Source organism: Cydia fagiglandana, chromosome 13, assembly GCF_963556715.1.
Source record: "Cydia fagiglandana chromosome 13, ilCydFagi1.1, whole genome shotgun sequence".
Lineage (NCBI taxonomy): Eukaryota > Metazoa > Arthropoda > Insecta > Lepidoptera > Tortricidae > Cydia > Cydia fagiglandana.
In genome coordinates, this window is record NC_085944.1 from 7,784,046 (window position 1) to 7,806,080 (window position 22,035).

Consider the following 22,035-nt stretch of genomic DNA (forward strand, 5'->3'; position numbering starts at 1 on the left):
GCGTAATTCTGTACGATCGACGTCAAAGATACAATGGCATTGGGCGAACATTTTTGATGTCAGGTATGCGGTTTCCCTTTATCTTGCGTAATAAGAATTATCCGAAATACATTCAATATTAAGCATTGTCGAATGACATCTTACCCATAGCATATGACCAAAAGTAGAACCTTTTCTAAAATTTGTGTTATTTAAAGACGATTTATTTTGTAATACCTTATTTGTAATTTTGGACAAAGGATGGGCAATTCTGACGTCACAATCGCGAGTGTTTAAAGTCGAGTCGTGTGTATCATTTATTACTTCAATTTAATTAGAATTATATAGCATAGGTATTATGATAATTTACATTTAAATACGTCCAGGGGGCCTACCACAAAACCCTGAAATTTGCAAATTGCGGGGATTTTTCTCTTTTACTCCAATGAAGGCGTAATAAGAGAGACGGGGAAAGATGCCCGCAATTTGCATAATTCTTTCGCGGTTACAGCCTAGGGTCGCCGGTCGCAACATAGAGACAATTAAAATAAAAAGGAACATTGCAATGGGGACAATTACTAGCCACAGATACTTCCACACATATCATATCCACCGTTATGTTCAATTGAAAACTATGTCAAAAGTATACTTTGGCTCCATGAGAACAAAGTTCACAATTGAATGACTTTTCAATTCACATAAGGTGGATATGCTAAGCGCGCTAGTATAATGGGTCGAATAATTGAGAACGACAGCCGAAATGCATTAACGATTGCTGGCCGACTGAGATAATTACCATTGACATTGATTGACTTTTACAATTCCGAGTTTTAATGACTGATTCCCAAGTATGCCATAATACACCATATATAATATGCCATAATTAACAGCCGTGCGGCACCGAATATGTGATATTGGTATCTACAATATTATAGTTTAATAAAACATGTCAATCTGTTGTACATTATTGTCTTTTGTCGTCATTATAAAACAATCGACTACCTATCAAGATGATTTTATCACGTCGGACCCTAGAGTATTTAAATACTCCTTCCAACACCTTTTTTGCGTATGTTAATAACGGAAGCGAGAAGATGGTCAAAGTCTTAATGGGAATGGATTCTTAAGCTTTAATTATAAAGAAACAGAGAAACGGACATTGACACTGCTAAAACAGGTGGTATACCTAATCCGATGGTAAAGCTAAGAATCCACGGAAGCATAAAGTTTGCTTTGATACCTATCGGATACAGTCGAATTAACTAACCGGCAATAAGATTACCCTCAAACCCACAGCGAGTAGTGTAGTGTAATGGAATCGATGTGATCCGCTCGATTGTCTCCATCCCGTCCCCGATCGTCGCCACCCACACAAAGGGAGTGCATTCGTAGCATATTTAGTTATCCGTCAGTTAAATCCAACTGACCGTTAACAGACAATCTCAAAAGCAACCTCATGGAGTCGATGATTCGCCCGATCGTCCCCATCCCGTCTGTGCAGGGGAATGCATCGGAATGTGCGATTAAATATTTCCGTTTCCCACTATACAACGTTATTTCATTGGTTTATTGTGGTCATTTGCATTGCAATGCAGGCTAAACTTAGCGCCGGCCGATTCAGGGTTTACTAGCGTCCATGTTTTGTCACTGGTTTTCAACTGTGGAACAAAAGGCGATCAAAAATTGTAAGTTATTCTTTTGTTATCCTTGAACTGCGGCCTGCATTCATCCAATGCTAATCAATGAAGTCATTCGTATAAAATATTGCATTTATTTACCTTGTTATTGCCAACTATGTATATGGATAATCAGTGCCCCGATGCAATGGAGTTCGTCTAGTGAAAAACAAAAATCATATTTATTTTAAATTTTTTTTTTCACATATTACCGATTCAGTAATGGGACTCATTATAGTAATGTTTAGTGTAGTTCTTTTATATATAAAAAAAATATTGTAGAATATTGCATGAAAAAAAATATCTTAAGCAGTGTTGATTTTTTTTCTAAAACATTGTTTTTGTATGAATGGGAGAACCTCAGAATATGTATCGGAACTCGTATTGCTTTTGAAGTACCTATACTTCGTTTTTTTAGCATTAGAAATTAGGTAAACAATCTTGATGTGTCTTTTAATTGAAAAACACATTTTAAAAATAAGTTACGGCAAATATGTAACAATTATGAATCTAATACAATCATTTATATTCTTCTGCTTTCATAAGATTCATTCATTTTTTTAGTCATTGATTTTTAAAAAGCGTTTTTCAATTAATAGTCATGCCAAGATCGCTTACCTTCTTTCAAGTTCTTTCTAATGCTAAAAAAAACGAACTATAGAAACGGTTCTTAAGAGCCAACAGGAGTGGTCATTTCTCCATACAAACGTACTCCTCGTTTTCCTCCGTGGTTTTTGAAGCTAGAGCAATGATTTTTTCAACACAGATTAATATTGTCAATATCTGTGTCGGACCGTTTTGCTTTTCTTGATATTTTTGTTTTTTAAGGCGCTAGAGCCCTTCAAAAATGGCCAAAATGGCCTAATTGACTATGCCGCAATGAGAGGCGTGGCATTCAAAACTGATATCAATTAGCCAAAAAAGCAAAACGGTCCGACACAGATAATTTCATAATCATTTAGATTTCCAAATTTGGTTACGATTGCTTAAGTTTCAGAGGAGGAAACAGTCGAGTACGAAACCTCGATTTTTGAGATTTTTACGCAGGATTTTTCGCCTTGTCCTTATCGCACTACTTTTAGGTGCCGCTTCCGTTAGCGAGACGGGTATATTTACCTAAAATATTTAAAACTCAGCTCCTGTTTCGTCTTAAGTAAATTTTGTCAATTTTACTGTAGGGATATATTTGAAAATTTACAGATTCAATCACATTTATGTTACTCTTATGTAACGTTTACATCGCCAAAGCTATCTCTAGTTCAAACATTGGAGTGCCACACTGTAGCGTTCAAGGCATTACCTAAAATCTTGAGCTAAATCTCCGTGCACTGCACTAAAGTTTGTCATTGGCGGGAGTCTGTATATTTGAAGAGTAATCTCTAATCTCGACAGCTTAGTGGATTTAGATGCGGCTGATACAACTGGGATGCTGATGTAGTGATTTCTGATTGCAGCGTGGATTAAATGTATCTTAAAGTTTGCGATCGTCTATAAAACAGAACTAACTAATCGTCTCTGAAAACTGCAGGTAAACGTTCTTTAGGTTTATGTTTCAAGAAGAAATATTGCATTTCTAACACACACCGAGTCACAATTATGTTCGAAGTGTTCGAACTGTGCTTTAATGTAACATTCGGTTATATGATATTATCATAATAGTTATGCGTGGTGTGGTGGGGCAGTTAGCTTGATCTGTATCTACGTCGTAGCGCGTAGCACTGTTTCCTACTATACGTACTATACGGGTGTTTTTCACCCTTTATCCATACTTTTTTAGATTAGGTAATATACAGATGATACTGAGCAACTTTTACTATGAGACTAAGGGTTGAAAACTCCCTGAATAGCAAAATACTCCGTAGACGTGAAGGCAGGCGATATTTTCTTATTAAGTTTATTTTCTTGAGTCGCGTAATAGTCTCGTACCACTGGAACTGTCATTTTGGTTATTTATACTGCAGCGCCATCCTATCTCTTTCAGACATTACTTAAAAGCTGAAATCGATTATACTATCGCGTGACAAAAATCATGTTGCTTTTTGATCGACTTTTTGACATTCAAAATTGTGTAACATGATGCTACTGCGATTCATGAATTCCGTTTATTCACTTAATTAAAAAAAATACCTACCATATATATATACCTAGATAATTACGTCACGGACTATCTTTATAATAACTATTTGCTGTTTATCTGACTGAAGCATAAGTTTTCATACTGTTTTGTGTACACTGCACACCAATAGTCGACAGGGCCTGATGCCAAGACGCAGATACGAGTACCTCTACAAAGAGGCGACAGGAAACATTTGGAAAACCATTAAAAATATTATCTACATCGTTTACTTCTTTTTCCAGGTGGACTGTCCCTTCATCGTCTGCATGACGTACGCATTCCACACGCCCGACAAGCTATGCTTTATCCTGGATCTCATGAACGGCGGTGACCTGCACTACCACCTGTCGCAGCACGGCGTCTTCAACGAGGCGGAGATGAAGTTCTACGCCGCTGAAGTTATATTAGGTCAACATTTTTATATACAGTCAGCAGCAGAAGTTGCGGGCCACGTGTTCAAAATGATCTTGACGCGACTTTATTGTTAAGAGAATAAGAGCGTATCAAGGTCATTTTGAACACCTCGCCCGCTTAGCAACTTCTGCTGCTGACTGTACCTATCACTGCTGGGCACAGGTCTCCTTTCTGTGTAACAGGTTTGGGTTGTAGCCCCCACGCAAAATCATTACGGATTGAATTTCTCCGCAGGGTGTACGTTTAATCAAAATGTATTTCGTCACTGAAAAACGATTGGTAAATAATAGATATTACGGACATAAGTTCCGTCAAAGTCACAAGTACTGTCGCCATCAGATATATCAGATGGCGACTGTACAGACCAAGGTTCGAATCGCCACTTAAATTTTTGAAGCCGCATACTAAGACTAAGTACATTTTCGTCAAAGTGAATAAGCCACTTCCCACTCACATCTATTGACATAGATATCTAGGGACTGGCCTTACGGGCAATAATAATGAGGCAGTACAGCGGTGTGATACCGCTACAACGCGATTGGTTGATAAGTTCACATGACACGCAGGATTGGTTGATGAGTTCGCATCACGCGCGCTATTGGTCGCAACTAGTTGCGTTAGACTGCACGATTGGCTGGAATTCGTGAGTGACACCGCTGAACTAGTACCATTTTTAGTGCCCGTAAGGCCAGTCCTTACATATTATACGTCAATGCTCACATCGCTGTATAAACATGTGAAATTAACGTTTGGATTGTTCAACAGGTTTGGAGCACATGCACAAACGCCACATAGTGTACAGAGACCTGAAGCCGGCGAACATTCTGCTAGACGAGCACGGCCACGTGCGGATATCGGATCTCGGACTTGCCTGCGACTTCTCTAAGAAAAAACCTCATGCCAGCGTGTAAGTATACATCGAATATATTAAGAACGGGTTGGGTCACTTTATTTTAAGTCGAAAAACGCTCGACATGTTTCACCCCGTACCGAGTAGTGTCACCAGGAGCTTGCGTTGACGGTGACGGACCGACGGGCGCCAGTGGCGGTAGGGTTGCCAGATGGTCGGAATTTGGCGGGATTTTCCCGATTTTTAGCATGTTTCCCTATTCCCGACAAAGTGAAAACTGTCCCGAAAAACAGCTTCACGTTATAATAAATAATAATAATAATAAATATTATAGGACATTCTTACACAGATTGACTAAGTCCCACAGTAAGCTCAAGAAGGCTTGTGTTGTGGGTACTCAGACAACGATATATATAATATACAAATACTTAAATACATAGAAAACAACCATGACTCAGGAACAAATATCTGTATCATCATACAAATAAATGCCCTTACTGGGATTCGAACCCAGGACCATCGGCTTCGCAGGCAGGGTCACTACCCGCTAGGCCAGACCGGTCGTCAAACAATAATTTCAAGTTCCGAACAGCTGTCGTCGAGCGAGCGAGCGACCATTGTCAAGCGCGTCAATAATGTAAAAACTCGTTGTTTTTAATATAATAACCTTAATTTGTATGTTTTTTTTTTCCGATTTAAGTCCCAAAATCCCGAAAAATTTATATTTGTTTTCCGATAATAGCGCCTTTCGATCTAGCAACCCTAAGTGGCGGCAGGGGAGGGGCTCGTTTATGGCATTATTTTGTCAAATGATGGGTTGGTTGGTTTGGGTATATTTAATATGTGTGTGTCTCACGGAAGTTTTGTTATTAAAATACATCAAATTGTACTGAAGAATCCCGCAACAACTGTACCCACGATATCTTCAAAACTGCAGGAAACCGTTGGAGAAAGATAAAGAACCATCGGAAGGTTTGGAGCATCTTGACAAACGTCACATAGTGTACCTACAGACATTCCACCACCGTCAAAAGTACTTAGTTTATTTTGACAATTTAAAGCAATAAGCAGGCACTACTTGCTTATAAAAGATATTTTTACGGATATTTGTTGCTGTCATTTCATTCTCTGGGATTAAAAGCAGCCCTTACTCGACACGTGGCAGTGACATGCAAACGCGTGGACAGTTGACGAGCGGTTTACAAAACTTGTTTTGAGAGTTACATGATTTTTTTTACCGAAAAACTTTTTGAGCTGGTCTGGATTTGTGTGAACTCCTTTAGCACGTCCTACAACAGCTATTGAGCTGTTTAGGCTGTAGAATGTGCAAATGAAGTCAATCTTAATTATAGACTGGCTAAAGCATGATCGCGGTAGTTTACATCCAGAATTAGAATTTTACCATTATTGCTGAGAAACGAATGCAGTGCGTTAGTTTAACCTAAAATAGCGCGGTCCATATACCAGTATTATAGGATGGGAAAAATGTTTATGTGGGCAGTACCTACTACCTAATTTAAAAATTAAAAAGTTTATAATGAGACAAAAATTACGCAAAACCAATGTGCTATGGACAACCGTCATATGTTCTTCGAAAATGACGAAATATGACGACTCTGCGGTCAGAAGTAAAATCTGCGGTCAGAAGTAAACAAGTAGGTATTCGAGAGTAACAGTACGAATAGTTGACGCGAACGCAAACCTACAGTCACCGTAGTTCTTCGAATATCGACGATTGTTAAAGGTAACTAGAGCAACTGCGTCCGGGTATTCCTAATAAATAAACGCATGACACGTGTATGAAGTTCGTTTAACTCTACTCACGTTCATTGGAACGAATAGTTCATACACATGTGTAAAATGGAATTTACTTAATTTAATTGCTGTCGAGAGTGCCGAGAGTATCATGTTTTTCGACATTGACACGTGTTTGTATTTGATCTGTTTACGGCCATCTGGCAGGCGCTTTATCGAATGAAAACGCACGTAAATGCTTTATATCGATATTTTTGATCAAATTTACTCTAGATCGACTGCTTGCTGCTGCTAGATTACTGCATCTTAATTAAGAAGCATATTGGTTCCTTTGACAGAGTTTGTAACTTCGTTATGAAGTGCATGTAATTAAGTATAGTAATTTTTAGCATAGTGAGAACGAGATATTTTGTTAGTAACATGATAGTCTATGGATAAAAGCCGATGTATACGCATCGTGATTTTTCCCCTACATGACAAGAAAGTTTTGTATGAGGCTGTACAAAACTTGTGTAAGTCTATAAGGCTTAGTTCGTCGGCAATTTTTTATTTTAGGATTTGTCAGTTAACAATGCGGATTTTTTTTTGTGTAAAAGTTACAATTTGATTCAATTACTAAGAAATATTGAGATATATACCTAATGCCTCCATAAGAATAAATACTAAATACCAACTGAATTATGTACGCCTTCTACGGCATATAAACTAATTTATGACTCTGCTTAGTGGCTTTGGCAAAAACAGTTTTGAAAAATATTCTAGTCAAGAATATATTACATAATATTGCTGAGCTGTTTAAATATTCATAACTTACCGAGCGTATTACGTTTCGCACCAGTATAAGTCTGCATCCCTAATATACAAAACGACAACGAGTCGCGAGGCCAAGTTATACAACAGTTGAGCTCTAAGTGAATCTTATGATGAACACGGAGCGGGAGCATAATTAGAGTTAGCAGTGGGCAAATATAACAAATGCTGGTAGTCACGTCTTTCGCTGCTTTAATGGATTTGGACAAGGCTGTTAAGTTAAATAATGTAATATAGTTATTTTTAATGGCCTCATATTACATACGTACGGAGATACATGGCCCGCGAAGGTTTTTCATATGACCAGGATCTTTTCTTAGGTTATTTAAAATTGTTAATAATGTGTTTGGCAGGTAATAAAACAATAAACACCCAAGCGAAAATCTATCTATTTCCTTTAGAATCGTTACGTAACAGTTGATATTACTAAGTAAAGCTAGAAGCTGCAACCAAATATTTTCAAGGACGGATCCGTACAGCGCCATCTACATCAGCTGTCCTACTTTTTGACCATAACCCTTGGTGATAATTGGTGAGGTTTATGGCTACCCTCCTCCCCCACATAACCTCACGTGTATTTTTGAAATTTTTTCATCCGACCGGTCAAGGCCATGCGCCCCAAAATTTCGTAAAATAGACTCGCTATTTTTGGAGAAAGGAGTGAAGAATTTATGTTTAACGAAACCGAGAATAAGTATCTAATCATGTGGTAAGTATTTTTTCTTAGTTTTGTTCACTGTAGAAAAATACACGTGAGGTCTCCTTATACCCCCCCTCCCCCAACGTGATCGGTCGTGATTTTTTCGTGACCCCCCATCACCCCCCTCGTGAAATTGTCTGATATTAACGTTTCTTTGCAGCGGCACCCACGGCTACATGGCGCCCGAGGTCCTATCAAAAGGCACCGGCTACGACTCGTCGGCCGACTGGTTCAGCTTTGGATGCATGCTGTACAAGCTGCTGAAAGGCCACTCGCCCTTCCGCCAGCACAAGACTAAGGACAAGCACGAAATAGACAGGATGACTCTCACAATGGTAAATACACTGATTTAAGCTTTCACGATTATTAAACATTATTAATTGCACAACGGGACTTAATCGCGTGTTTTAGTTTTAAGATTTACCTCTGACATTTCGAGGACGGCGTTGTCCCCGTGGTCTCGGAGAAGACCGGCTCAAGTTGACATCAACATCAACAAGACCACGTGCGGGTAGTTCGAAAAACTCGCGCGGCTTGAAGATGTTGATGTCAACTTGAGCCAAATCTTAAAACTTAAATACGCGATTAAGTCCCGTTGTGCAATTAATAATGGTAAATGGTAAATACATTCAGTATTGAAATAAGTCAAATAAGTTTTGAGTTCTTGTACTTCGCATTTTTGTACAATTATGCAGTGACCAAATAACGAAACTCATTATTGTTTTTGGACATAGTAGAAAAATTCAGATTGCACGACTGTTCGTCATAGCAAATAATAGTACATTATTGCAGAGGCCGGGAAAGGGCAATTTGTGGATGAGTTTTGATTTTGTCGGACGACGCGAAGCGGAGTCCGACAAAGAAGACGAATCCACGAATTGCTATTCCTGCCGAGGCATATATAGTGCTTTTCTCCAAACATGCGAGGAAATAAGCTAAAATAATTATTATTTAAGCATCAAGCATCACTCAAATCAAACCTTCACATCCAAAATGTCAAAAACAATTTCCCTCTTTAATTAATTTTTAAAAGTTAAAGGCACAAACTTATTCTGCCATTCAGTACCATTCAATATTCGTTCATTCAATATAATTGCGCAATATAGTTTGTCAAACCAACTTTTCAGTCAGTAAGAACCAGGAAAACTACACCCATCCTTTTCTTTTGGGTGCTAGTACTAGTGTAAGACAAAGATAGTATGATTCTCTTTGTCTATGTTTGAAATGAGAAAGTCCTTTGACAAACTATGTAAGCTTTATGAACACGGATGAGATTTAAAAAAAATATAAAAATAATCTTTGAGTTTATTAAGCAGTATTCGCACGATCATACACGTGAAATGATAGCTGATCGAGTCGTGTAGAAGCGGCTCGCGGCAATAATAATTGGCTGTCTGCGTTTTTTATTATTAAAAAGTAAAAAACACTACAGTAATAAGTTATTACTGTAGTGTTTTTTTACTTCCCGTCCGCTAGAACAGGACAGCGATAGTTTGATGTTTTTTAGTTAGAGTTTGACATTAACGAAGAACTTCCCGTACTATTTTTGCTACAGTAAGGTGAACATTTCCGAGCATATTGGAGAAAAGTATTTTTAAAAAGTAATAACTTATTACTGTAGTGTTTTTTACTTTTTAATAATAAAAAACGCAAACAGCCAATTATTATTGCCGCGAGCCGCTTCTACACGACCCGATCAGCTATCATTTCACGTGTATGATCGTGCGAATACTGCTTAATAAAATCAAAGATTATTTTTATATTTTTTTTAAATCTCATCTGTGTTCATAAAGCTTACATAGTTTGTCAAAGGACTTTCTCATTTCAAACATAGACAAAGAGAATCATACTATCTTTGTCTTACACTAGTACTAGCACCCAAAAGAAAAGGATGGGTGTAGTTTTCCTGGTTCTTACTGACTGAAAAGTTGGTTTGACAAACTATATTGCGCAATTATATTGAATGAACGAATATTGAATGGTACTGAATGGCAGAATAAGTTTGTGCCTTTAACTTTTAAAAATTAATTAAAGGGGGAAATTGTTTTTGACATTTTGGATGTGAAGGTTTGATTTGAGTGATGCTTGATGCTTAAATAATAATTATTTTAGCTTATTTCCTCGCATGTTTGGAGAAAAGCACTATATATGCCTCGGCAGGAATAGCAATTCGTGGATTCGTCTTCTTTGTCGGACTCCGCTTCGCGTCGTCCGACAAAATCGAAACTCATCCACGAATTGCCCTTTCCCGGCCTCTGCAATAATGTACTATTAATTTTCTCAAAGAGCTGACTAAACCTACTACAGATTCTTGGAAATGCATCCATAAAAAAATTGTGTGGGAAATGGGAGCCCAGAATACCTAGACACTTTTTCCTTATACTCGTAGTCATTCATTCAATAATTTTTAAGTAGGTACCTACATAAAGTTTCTTAGGTAAAAAGTCAATTCCAATAATAATAAAAAAAATAGTATTGAATATATTTAGGTACGTCCATGGTATAATAATAAACTCCGCCTGGTACTCTCTTCCCGTCTTTTCTAGGTCACCTGACTGACACAAGCCTACGTCATCATGCGACAGCTCTATATGATAATATGCGATAGCGCTATATACAGCGGCCATGTTATTGTGACGTAGGCTTGTGTCACTCTGGGAAGAGAAGACCATGTTTTATTAGACTATGGGTACGTCCTGTATGTTCTATAGAATTGTGTTATCGCCATTTATTAATCTTTTAAATTTATTTATAAAGCTTGTATTTTTTTGACGTTCTATACTAATTGACAACTAAAAAGTTCTACTTCGTGCGATAATTGCATGTTCCATAGAACTACAGGCATGTTTATATTCTGTCCTCACTTGCTCAGTATTACATAAGAGGTTGTGGCTGCCAAAAGTTGTGCCATAAGGACAGGGAAAAACATTGAAAAATGCGTCACCTTTTAGGTACTTTTTCCTGTACGTTGTGGCATACGTAGACAAATGAATACAAATGACTCGTAAATATTGTTACCGTAAATTCGACAGCTAAAGAGGTGACGCCGTGCGGTGCCATTCGTTTTGTGGTACTGGATTGTCAACCGTTAGAGCTGTTTCCCACTGACGTCCAATTTTTTGCGGGTACGGTTTTTTGCAGGATCCCGTTTTAGTAGTATAGGTGCTAATATAGTAACTTTCACACGATGATTCAGTTTGCGGAATCCTGCATGCATACTACAGAAAACTGGATCCTGCAAAAAACCGTACCCGCAAAAAACTGCACGTCAGTGGGAAACAGCTCTTAGAACTTTTCAACCTGGTCACCGTACATTGTACGGGGCCGTACAGTTCCATTTACGTCAGCTGTGGAATAAATATGGAATTCAGTAGAACCGACTTAATACGATCATTTTCAATAAGATTTCACTGGTCTCTGCAACTAGAGTCTGTATCTTTACGTATTGAAGTAAAAGTAAACAAACAATTTGTATATTTTCGGGTAGTTATAACATTTATTGGTTAACCAACCAAATACAAATCCGCCTGGATCAGTCACTGAACGACCTGACTTTAATTTTCCTACATTATTTGATCGTATAATGTTTTCTTCTACCCTCAACTGGGTTAAGGAGCCATTTGAGGGTAGACTTTGTTTACTTTTATTTAAATACCTAAAGATACCGAGTATAGTTTCATACATTTTTCACCTTAATACGCTTTCCCACTTAACGGACTACGTTTCAGAATATAAACCGCATATAATGCAGGTTTTACTGATGGTACGGTTTCTCTGTCTGTTGTGGTAAAACTTTTTGCAGCCACGCCCAAACCCGTGTTCAAATTGCACTAATCAACAATAGTAAAAATCCCATATGTCTGCAATAGAATTACAACGTCTTCCAGAACGTGGAGCTGCCTGAATCGTTCAGCCCAAGCCTCAAGTCGTTGCTCGAGGGGCTGTTGCAGCGGGACATCAACAAGCGGCTCGGGTGCAAGGGAAGGGGGTGAGTTGGTGGTGGTCGTCTGAGCTTTGCTCCCCTAGGGTGCTCCTGCTTCCCTGGTAGCTGGTAGCTTGCTAATCCTGTGCCTATATACGCCTTTAAACGAGCAATTCTTGAATGTTTATATATTTATGTATATGTATATATATTTCGGGGATCTCGGAAACGGCTCTAAAGATTTCGATGTACTTTGCTATATGGGGTTTTCGGGGGCGAAAAATCGATCTAGCTAGGTTAAGACGTTAGAGATAAGTCTGTGGGAAAACGCACATTTTTCAGTTTTTATATGTTTTCCGAGGAAAGCTCGGTCTCCCAGATATTAGGTTTAATCGGGCAAATAGGTAAACTGACCTTAGGACAGAAACAAACTTTGACCTTCTTAAAGTGGAGTCTGGTTAGTGAGATCTCCTTTTTTAATTTAAGACAACTGTATATGTACGTGTACATGCTTCTATAATGATAACTGTCATTAGAAATGAGACCTTACTTTGTTCAATTAATATCATTACAAATGACAGGTTTTTGTTAAAAACCTAAAAAAAATTATATGAGTCAGTTTGCCTATTAATATATAATTCTTAGGTAATTCTTATAAAGGTGAATGCAGAAATTGTTTACAATAATACCGTGCTTGTTCACTGCTTGTGGAGTCCTCGATACCTATAAAAGATATGATGTGCCATGAATACAAACTACTCATTATATCTCGTATGAGATAATATGAATGCAACAATTGACGTAGTTTTGCGTTCGCCAATTTTTTTCCTTATTAAGAGACTTCGTGCCCTCACGAAATGATATTCAAATAAAAACGAGTTATGAATAGAAAAATACTGTAGGTACTTTTGCAGCTTGGTGTTCATTCTTAGTGTTTACAGTAGAACTAACCTACTTGTAGAGTTTGTATAGAACAATAATTACAGCCTTAAGCGTTTACTGAGTTTTTGTAACATCATGAAAATATTAATGTCTATTAACCATGTGAACTTGTAAAAGGTATATTTACGGAAGAACCTCCGTTATACAATGATGGTATATTTCCCACGAAACCTATGTTTTGTATCGCTTGACATGCGCGGAGTTTTTACTTCGATATAACGATTAGTGTAATTATTATGTTGTTCACATCAAAACGAAAACCCAAAATCGTTTTTATTGTCATGCATTTGGTTAATATGTAATATATTAAAATAAAACTGCATTCCTAATTCTAAAAAATAGAGGCGATAAACAGGCAAATAATATCTACTAACTAGGCTGTTGAATACTAGTATTATATAGGTATATTTTTCCTTTTATAAATGTTGGTTCACGAAATATTTATTTCTTAATCGCCAAGTAAGTCGGCCATAAAACAAAAACTTAGGTTTACACTTACAATACTTCCATCTAATGCGGTCACCGTATACTACGCAGACCTAACGGCCTGGCCACGACATTGACTGGCTTCGGCTAAGGTGATAACCATAGGTTGGAGCGAGACACAGCGATCGAACCTTTCGTTCACCTTAGCCGAAGCCAGTCAATGTCGTGGCCAGGCCGTTAGGTTTGCGTAGTATACGCGCAATGTTGTGGCCAGGCCACAAGGGTACAGTGGCGTTCGAAAGTGCGTGAACAGATGTCGACCGTAATGCCTTAATATTACGGTTGAAACTTCTCCATGCACTTTTGATCACCAGTGTACCAAGCAACCAAACTAGGTGGTTTAATTGATTTACCGCATAACACTTTTCAATCGGTGTCATATCCTTAACCTTTTAACCGCCAGCAATTTCTGATCGAGCGTGCTCGTGTTGCCACCGACAGTAATTTGTACCACGCAGAGTAAGGTTGGCATAGTTACGGGAGTTATAAATGTGCTGTAAAAACAAAATCAGATCTTTGTCTTATTTATCAGACTATGGCGAAATGAGCTGGATATGTATATAAAAAAAAATGCGGTTAAAGGGTTAATTTACAATCTTGTATTGCACTTGCAGCGCGGATGAGGTGAAGGAGCACATGTTCTTCGCGGGCATCGACTGGCAGCAGGTGTACCACCAGAAGTATACACCGCCGCTGATTCCACCGCGTGGGGAAGTCAACGCGGCCGATGCATTTGACATTGGCAGCTTCGACGAGGAGGACACTAAGGGAATTAAGGTATTTTATAGACCTAGATGTACCTTTATAACTTTTACAGCAGTGTTATTCAAATTCGCGAAGTAACTATAGAGGGATCGCAGAAGCTCGAAAATCCTTAGTAAAAACATAACATATCACGGGGGGTCGTGAAATTTTTCTCATGCTACAGGAGTCGCAACATGAAAAAATGAAAATGTTTGTGTTATAGAAACACAAGAAAATATTATTGAGATTAATCTGGTTTTTAACGATGGTGTTTTTCACCGAAAAGCGGCTGGTAAATATCAAATGACATACCTATCGTCGATAAATTCCAATTAATTCATAGGTACGAGTATGAACCGGATTCTAATTCTAACTCATAACGTCCGGTTTCAAAGTCAGGCCTTACCCCTAGGGGCGTTAAGCTACCAACATGTAACCCTCTCCACCTTCATACTCTTGAGACTAAACATCTATTTTATATCAATTCCAGCTCACGGAATCTGACCAAATGCAGTACAAAGATTTCCCACTGGTGATATCGGAGAGATGGCAGTCGGAGGTGGCGGAAACGGTCTTCGAGACCATCAACCAGGAGGCGGACAAGATGGAGTCCAAGAAGAAGTCTAAGCAGAAGCAGAAGTTTGACGCGGACGAGAAAGGTACGTTCTCCTGTTTTTCCTACATCCTCCTAACTCCGCTAGTTCTTCTGTTTTTCCTAGATACTCCTAACTCCGCAAGAGTTACTCCGTGAAGATATGCTATCTACACGGAGTGCAACTGTGTCGAAATATCGGGAACTCATTAACCTTATCGCCGCCACGTCAATGAAGTAAAAAAGTGTCATCAACGCCATGTCAAAAAAATTATGTAGTCAATCCGTATCACATATCAAGTCGTGGCGTGTGGGACACGAAATGTACCTAATGACTTTAATTATTATATTAATTCAATGGCGGCGAAAAGGATAAACATACTATGTACATGGAAGTTCGGCTAAGCTAACTTTACATCGGCTTGAGTAGAACAAAGTGAGGTAGTTTCATTATTTAAATGTCATATTTCTATAGTGTCCGACCGAAACATGTTTTTTTGCCGAAACCGAAACCGAATGTTCGGCTTTGGCTCTAGTTTCGGCCGAAACCGAAACCGAAACTTTTGTAGACTTGTTAAAATCGTTGAAAAAATGTCATAAAACCCCTTTTATACACATATTATGGGGCTGTCAACATCCAATATACTTGAAATTGATGTTACTTAAGCAGTTTTTTAAGAAAATTACTAGAGTTAGACCAAGATAATTCTGCAACGATCTTGATAACACACGCAGTGCAAGTGTTATTTAAACGTCAAACTTCTATGAAATTATGACGTATAAATAACATTTGCACTAGTTGCACTGCGTATGCTATCAAAATCATTGCAGAATATTCTTGGTCTAACTCTATTCATTCACCAGTCAAGTTAACATGTAGATACAGGGTCAACCAAAAACGCGAGCGCGAAATTTTTTTTTTGACAATATCGCAAGGCCGGGTACCAATCTTCACCTGGGCCTAAAAGTCCGAAGTTCACCAGTGAGGCGAACTTTCATGCGAAGTCAAAGCCGTGCTTCAGGCTTCAGGATAAGTAGTGGAGCACAGACTCCAACCAATGTCCATTGTATTAAAAAGCGAGACCGCAGGCCGAGCATGGCGCAGCAAGTCCAAAGGCTAAGCTGAAGTAGAGGACATGTGGAACACAAACCAATAGTAAATTGAGGTAAAATCACTCATTCACTCCGAAACAATTAGACAGTGTGCGCGTTATAGGTATTGACAGCCTCTTAAGACTGCGTCGGCCGTCCAGTGGCGCCCTCATTAGTGGATTGTGTTTTATAATAAACCAATTAATTTCTGTAGGTGATGAATCAGTATAATATGTAGGTATTAATTTTGTTGTCCTACTTATCCCAACTTTTGGTCTTATTCCGAAGTACCATTTCGTAAGTTTCGGCCCGGCCGAAAGGTTCGGCCGTTTTTTGGCCGAAACCGAAACTACAGCCGAAACATGATTTTTTGGCCAAAACTGGCCGAAACCGAAACCGAAACCGAACCTTCGGTCGGACACTATATTTCTATAAAAAATTACACTAATGTCATGGCTACTTTATCATTGCACATACCATGCAGAGTTGCAGAGCTTGGTCTGACTCTAAATATGCACCTCGTTTTCAATAGCATTTAAAGTACCTTATGTTTCTCGTGTTATCATGCATCATTAACTTAATCGCGTTGTCGATTGAAGTGTTCAATTTAATATGTACATACCTAGTGTTGCCAACTCGGATTTCGAAAAAATGCTAGACTAATGTCTAGATTATGCCAAAGATTTTTGAAATATGTTAAAAAAGTGCTTAAATGTCACTTGAAATTAGACACTTAAAACATATATATATTTAAATTTTGCCACCTTTTTCTACTGACAATATCTGCTTGACCAATTTTATATAGACCGTCGACGTCCATCCGTCCACAAAAGTCAAAATTCATATAAATATATGAACCACATAAGGCGATGGCGCATATTGTTGCTGCCAAGTTGGTGCAAACTTGGCTTAGACTAAATTATGCTAAAAATATGCCAGATGCTAAATGGAATATTTTGGTGCCTAAGCGAGTGAAAATATGCCAGATCTGGCATCATTTATGCCAAGTTGGCAACACTGTATGTACCTTACTGCGTCTGTTGTGTTCCACGATGCAGGCTGTTCCGTTTTATGGGGACATTCATGACGCCTTTAAAGGAATTGCATTCAATCACTTTAATGGCTATGGTATACCAAACTATCATAGTAGTTTTATTATGGTGGCACTCAAATTATATCTAGTAAAGAAATATACATACCTATAAAGGGTAATCAAATACATGAAACCATAGACCAATATTTTCAGACCGAAATAAATGTTTTTTTTTTCATTTGAATCAAGAGATATGTCCTTATGCCAAACTTTTGAAGTGGGTGCGACATAATTAAGTATTCTAGAGGCTAATTCTAACTTATATTTTGACATGAAAACGGATGTTTCTGTTATCATTCGCCCGACCGTCTCAGCGCGTTTGCGCGTGCGAACAGAAGCTACATAAAAAGTCGTCTAGAGGCCGACCAAGCAAAAGTGGATTTTGATAGCCTAAACCGTGCAAGTGTTATTTTAAACATCAAACTTCCATGACGTTTATTTAACACGCACGATCTGGGTCTGGGCTATCAAAATCGCTGCCAACTTAGCTTGGTCTGACTCTAACTTAATTTGTAAACTCTACGTAGTGTTACAAATATTAATAAGTTCAATTTATTTTTCAGAGTCCGACTGTATACTGCACGGCTACATAAAGAAGCTCGGCGGTCCATTCGCCAGCGCTTGGCAGACGCGATATGCCAAGCTATACCCGAACCGTCTAGAACTCCATCTGGAGAACAGCGCCAAGCCTGAGATGATTCTTTTAGACTCCGTCGAGGATGTATCCTCCGATTTCGTGTCGGTGAAGGGCGAGCAGTGCATCGTGCTCCGTACTAGGAACGATACGAAGATCGTACTTACTAATACGGTAAATATGTTATTTTACATTTATTACACCTCCAGGCTACATAAAGGATCTGCTACTAAATATTTAATTTTGATAAACCGAGTTATATGATACTTACCAATGCTAAAAAATAAGTATTATTTGGTAGTGCTGTGCTGCCATTCTTTTAACTTATAAATCAAGGTATGTTCTTAAGTTTTCTGGTATTTCCTAAGAAATGTGATGTAGGTCCTATACAGAAGAAGAAAGCCTCTGTTTCGGGATTTTATTACGGTTTTCTCGCTTCTTTCATAATGTGAGAAATCAACAAATGGTAATATTAATTTAGCTCACCCGTGTTCTCCCTTATTCCAGGACGAGATCGGTCTGAAGGAGTGGGCGCTGTCGCTGCGCTCGGCGCACAAGTGCTCGGTGGAGCTGCTGGCGTCGATGGCCAAGAAGGCGGGCAAGATCTACGGCACCGACGGCGCCAAGGAGGGCCAGCCGCGCGCGCCCGCGCCCGCCGCCTCGCCCGCGCCGCGCGCGCCCAACGGGAACAACTAGCACGAGCTTCCCGCGCCCAACAAGGGCGCGAAGATGTTCCGCCGCTCCAAGAGCGCCGCCCAGCTCATCAAGTAGGCTGCGGAGGAACATGCCCCCCGGGCCTCCTCGAGACGGCACCCAGAATACGGACTTAAGCAGTGAAGCGACTTCGCCCGGTGCCCGTCGAGTGCTGTGTGCCTATCGGATCGGTGCAGTGATTTGTGTCAAAGAGGTAAAAGTGCCGCTGACGGACTTGTGAGTGAATTAAAAAATTATTAGCGGGGGCTTCGATGGAACCGGTGCGATTCGGTCGGGGGTCGGAGTCGCCCGTGTGAGGCTCGGTGCCGCTCGTGTGATAGTTTTCCTCGTACGTGTTAGTGCCGTAGCGGGCCGGCGGCGCCGGCCGTAGCCGCTTTAGGTCCCGCCGATTATAACCGAACGAGTGCCGTTCGCAATTTTATTATCGTACGAATTATTGTGATAGGACCGATCAAATTGTATAAACTTTTCCGTTCGCCCGCGTTGATTTTCGATCGTGGACGATGGTGACTTTTGTAATCGTTTGCACCGATTGAATTTTGTAATTATTAATGTAACATTCTGAATGTTGTATTTAACTCGGTAGGACGTAATGTAAAAAAATTAATAACTTATAAATCGAGTAGATAGTCTTAGTGATACCCGCGTAATATGTGTTTGTGCAATAGGTCGAATCGAAAATTATAAGTACTAAAATGAAATGTAACTTAAACGTTGGCTCGGGTGTTGATATGTTAGAATGTCGACCACTTTGATGCCAATTGAATTGTTCGTTGTGCGTAATTATTAGAAGCTTCGATTTAATCAATTTGTATTCTACTAGAAATTTCAGCACTTTGGTTAATGCCTCTTGACTATTGCACACAAATAATAACTGTTACGACCCTTATTTTGTATTGTCTCGCTCTCTCATAATGTTCCTCCTTAGTTAACGGTAACAATACATAAAGATAGTAACTTACAATACGACATGTCGGTACTTAAACACTGCTTTTCTCTAAAGTCTTCAAACGTTTTGTATTCATTTTCAATGTTATTGATAGTGATAGAAAATGTAAGTAGATCTAATAAAACTCTTTTTTCATGTAATATTTAGAGGCAATACTTTTCTAACAACATTTAGGTGTGGTGATTAATAAGTTAATAACAATAGTTGTAAAGGCTAAAATATCGCAAACCGTTTAGGAAAATTTTAAAGCATGTTTTATGTACATCAATTTATGTGGGGATTTATTTATTTGGCTTTGCCGCTGTGCGTCGTATCCTTTTGTTATTGACAATGCAATTATGTGTATAACCTTGTTTATTATGCTTCGTCTGATGCAGATTTAGTAAACCCTTAAATCAGTCTACTAGCCTTTCTTATGATGTGAAATAATTAAGTTAAAACTACTATCTTTATATTTCGACCAGCAGCTTTCAAAGTGAAACGTATTCACATGTTTTTATAGCAAAAGTTATTATTTTTGTGTATTATTTCTGAAGCCCCTAGTTGGGTATAATATTTTGTATAGACTGCTTACATTCTCAGGGATGTTTTACGCCGTTATTTTAATGATGCAATGCTCGTAATATCTTATCAACAATAAAGTGACATACAATATTGAGAATGTAAACATTCGACATTTCAATTATCTGCTGTGCCTTTAGTTGTGTTGGTCATGTAAATCGTTTCCTAGATAATTAATGATAAAAACTTGCATAAACAACTGGAGAATTAGCATAGTGTGACTAGTTAGGTAATCCTCGAGTTCATAGACTTTAGTCAGAGTCCAATATAAAAGCAATAAAGATGGATCACTATTTTGATATTACAAGTACTTTTTTTACGTTTCTAATATCTGAAGTTACTATGCATTAACTATCTGTAGTGTACTATTAAGAAAGCGGAAACATTTAAGTTTTACGTCGTTTTTAATATTTGTAAGCATTCGAACTCCAAACTCGCAGATCTAGGCAGCAACGCGGCGTAACATTGAAACATTTGAAGAGGTCTCGCAGACAAGTCATAGACAAGCTACCAAGGGGCTACCATTATCAGTGAGTTTGCAGTTTTATATAATTGTTATATATCGTTTCATTTTTCGTTTTATATACAATTAACTGTAAATAGAATAATAGTAGGCTCAGCATAATCACACGAGAAATATAATATGCCACGGGGCTACCAATATGCAACATTAGCTAGAAGTCGAGGTAAGAACTAGAGTGTGTCGTGGCCGTTCTTCACTAAGTAGAAAATATCGTATTGAGCTTAGAATATCTAATAAGATATAAAACTATTTAGATGCTAGTCAATTGGATTTTATGGAACTGTTATAATCAATTTAATTAATGAAGTTATTATGTACGTATACATTACATATTTAATAATATTTATAGTTATTGTAACAGTTTGTGCAGTATTATAGGTTAGTTGTTTTGATTGTAAAAATCGTACCTCTTGTGATAGGTTTCATAAACATTGGCACATTTTTGTTTAATTCGCAATGTACTTTTTCATGAGAAACTATATGCATTCTTAATTTTATGTATACGATAAATTGAATCAATGCGTCTAGTGGTGCTATTATTTTACAACCATTATACAGATAAACAAGGCTGAGACTAAAGTAGCGATAACTGCTTTAAATCAGCATGAAGTCAAACGCCAAAATATGTATGTTCATTCAACATTCCGGTTTGCCAAATTAGTTTGTAAAAGTAGATTCTTTTTTAATGCATTTAAGATTTTTTATTCGTTTTTCACTCTGATGATAGGTAATGAAGTAGTTTAGGCTACATAATTGTACATTTAGACGACGAGGCTAGATCTGCATCAGGCGAGTGTTACGTACCTCTGTTAGAAATATTTTTATTGTGACCTACATTATGTGTAGTAAATTGTTTATTTAATCAATTGGGCGTTTTTATTTATTACAAGAAATAGGCCCATAAACTGCCCAATCAACGTCAAAGATATGTTCACATCTTTCGCCTTATTACAAAGCCATGAGGTGCAAAAGTGTAAACATATATTTGACGTCGACTGTATCGTACGCAGTATAGGCCCATAAAGTGCCCAATTGACGTCAAAGATATGTTTACATTATTCGCCTTATTACAGTTATTACAAAGCAATAAGGTGCAAAAGTGTAAATATATCTTTGACGTCGACTGTATTGTACGCAGCATAGGCCAATAAAGTGTCCAATCGATGTCAAAGATATGTATACATCTTTCGCCTTATTACAGTTATTACAAAGCAATAAGGTGCAAAAGTGTAAATATATCTTTGACGTCGACTGTATCGTACGCAGCATAGGCCAATAAAGTGTCCAATCGATGTCAAAGATATGTATACATCATTCGCCTTATTACAGTTATTACAAAGCCATAAGGTGCAAAAGTGTAAACATATCTTGACGTCGACTGTATCGTACGCAGCATAGGCCCATAAAGTGTCCAATCGATGTCAGAGATATGTATACATCTTTCGCCTTATTACAGTTATTACAAAGCCATAAGGTGCAAAAG

General features: G+C 38.2%; 1 protein-coding gene across 2 annotated transcripts in view; it reads left to right on the top strand.

The window, feature by feature from the left end:
- The window catches only part of LOC134670199 (G protein-coupled receptor kinase 1), an 87,840-nt gene extending 66,422 nt beyond the window's left edge, over positions 1-21,418 (top strand). The window contains exons 9-16 of one of the 2 annotated variants that reach the window (XM_063527905.1): positions 4,014-4,179; positions 4,951-5,092; positions 8,461-8,635; positions 12,170-12,288; positions 14,265-14,427; positions 14,885-15,053; positions 17,735-17,979; positions 18,313-21,418. In XM_063527905.1, the coding sequence (XP_063383975.1) occupies positions 4,014-4,179; positions 4,951-5,092; positions 8,461-8,635; positions 12,170-12,288; positions 14,265-14,427; positions 14,885-15,053; positions 17,735-17,979; positions 18,313-18,501 (1,368 nt within the window). In that variant the 3' untranslated portion in view covers positions 18,502-21,418. The remainder of the gene's footprint in view (positions 1-4,013; positions 4,180-4,950; positions 5,093-8,460; positions 8,636-12,169; positions 12,289-14,264; positions 14,428-14,884; positions 15,054-17,734; positions 17,980-18,312) is intronic. The other variant, XM_063527906.1, reaches the window with a different exon arrangement.
- Positions 21,419-22,035: the final 617 nt, after the last annotated feature.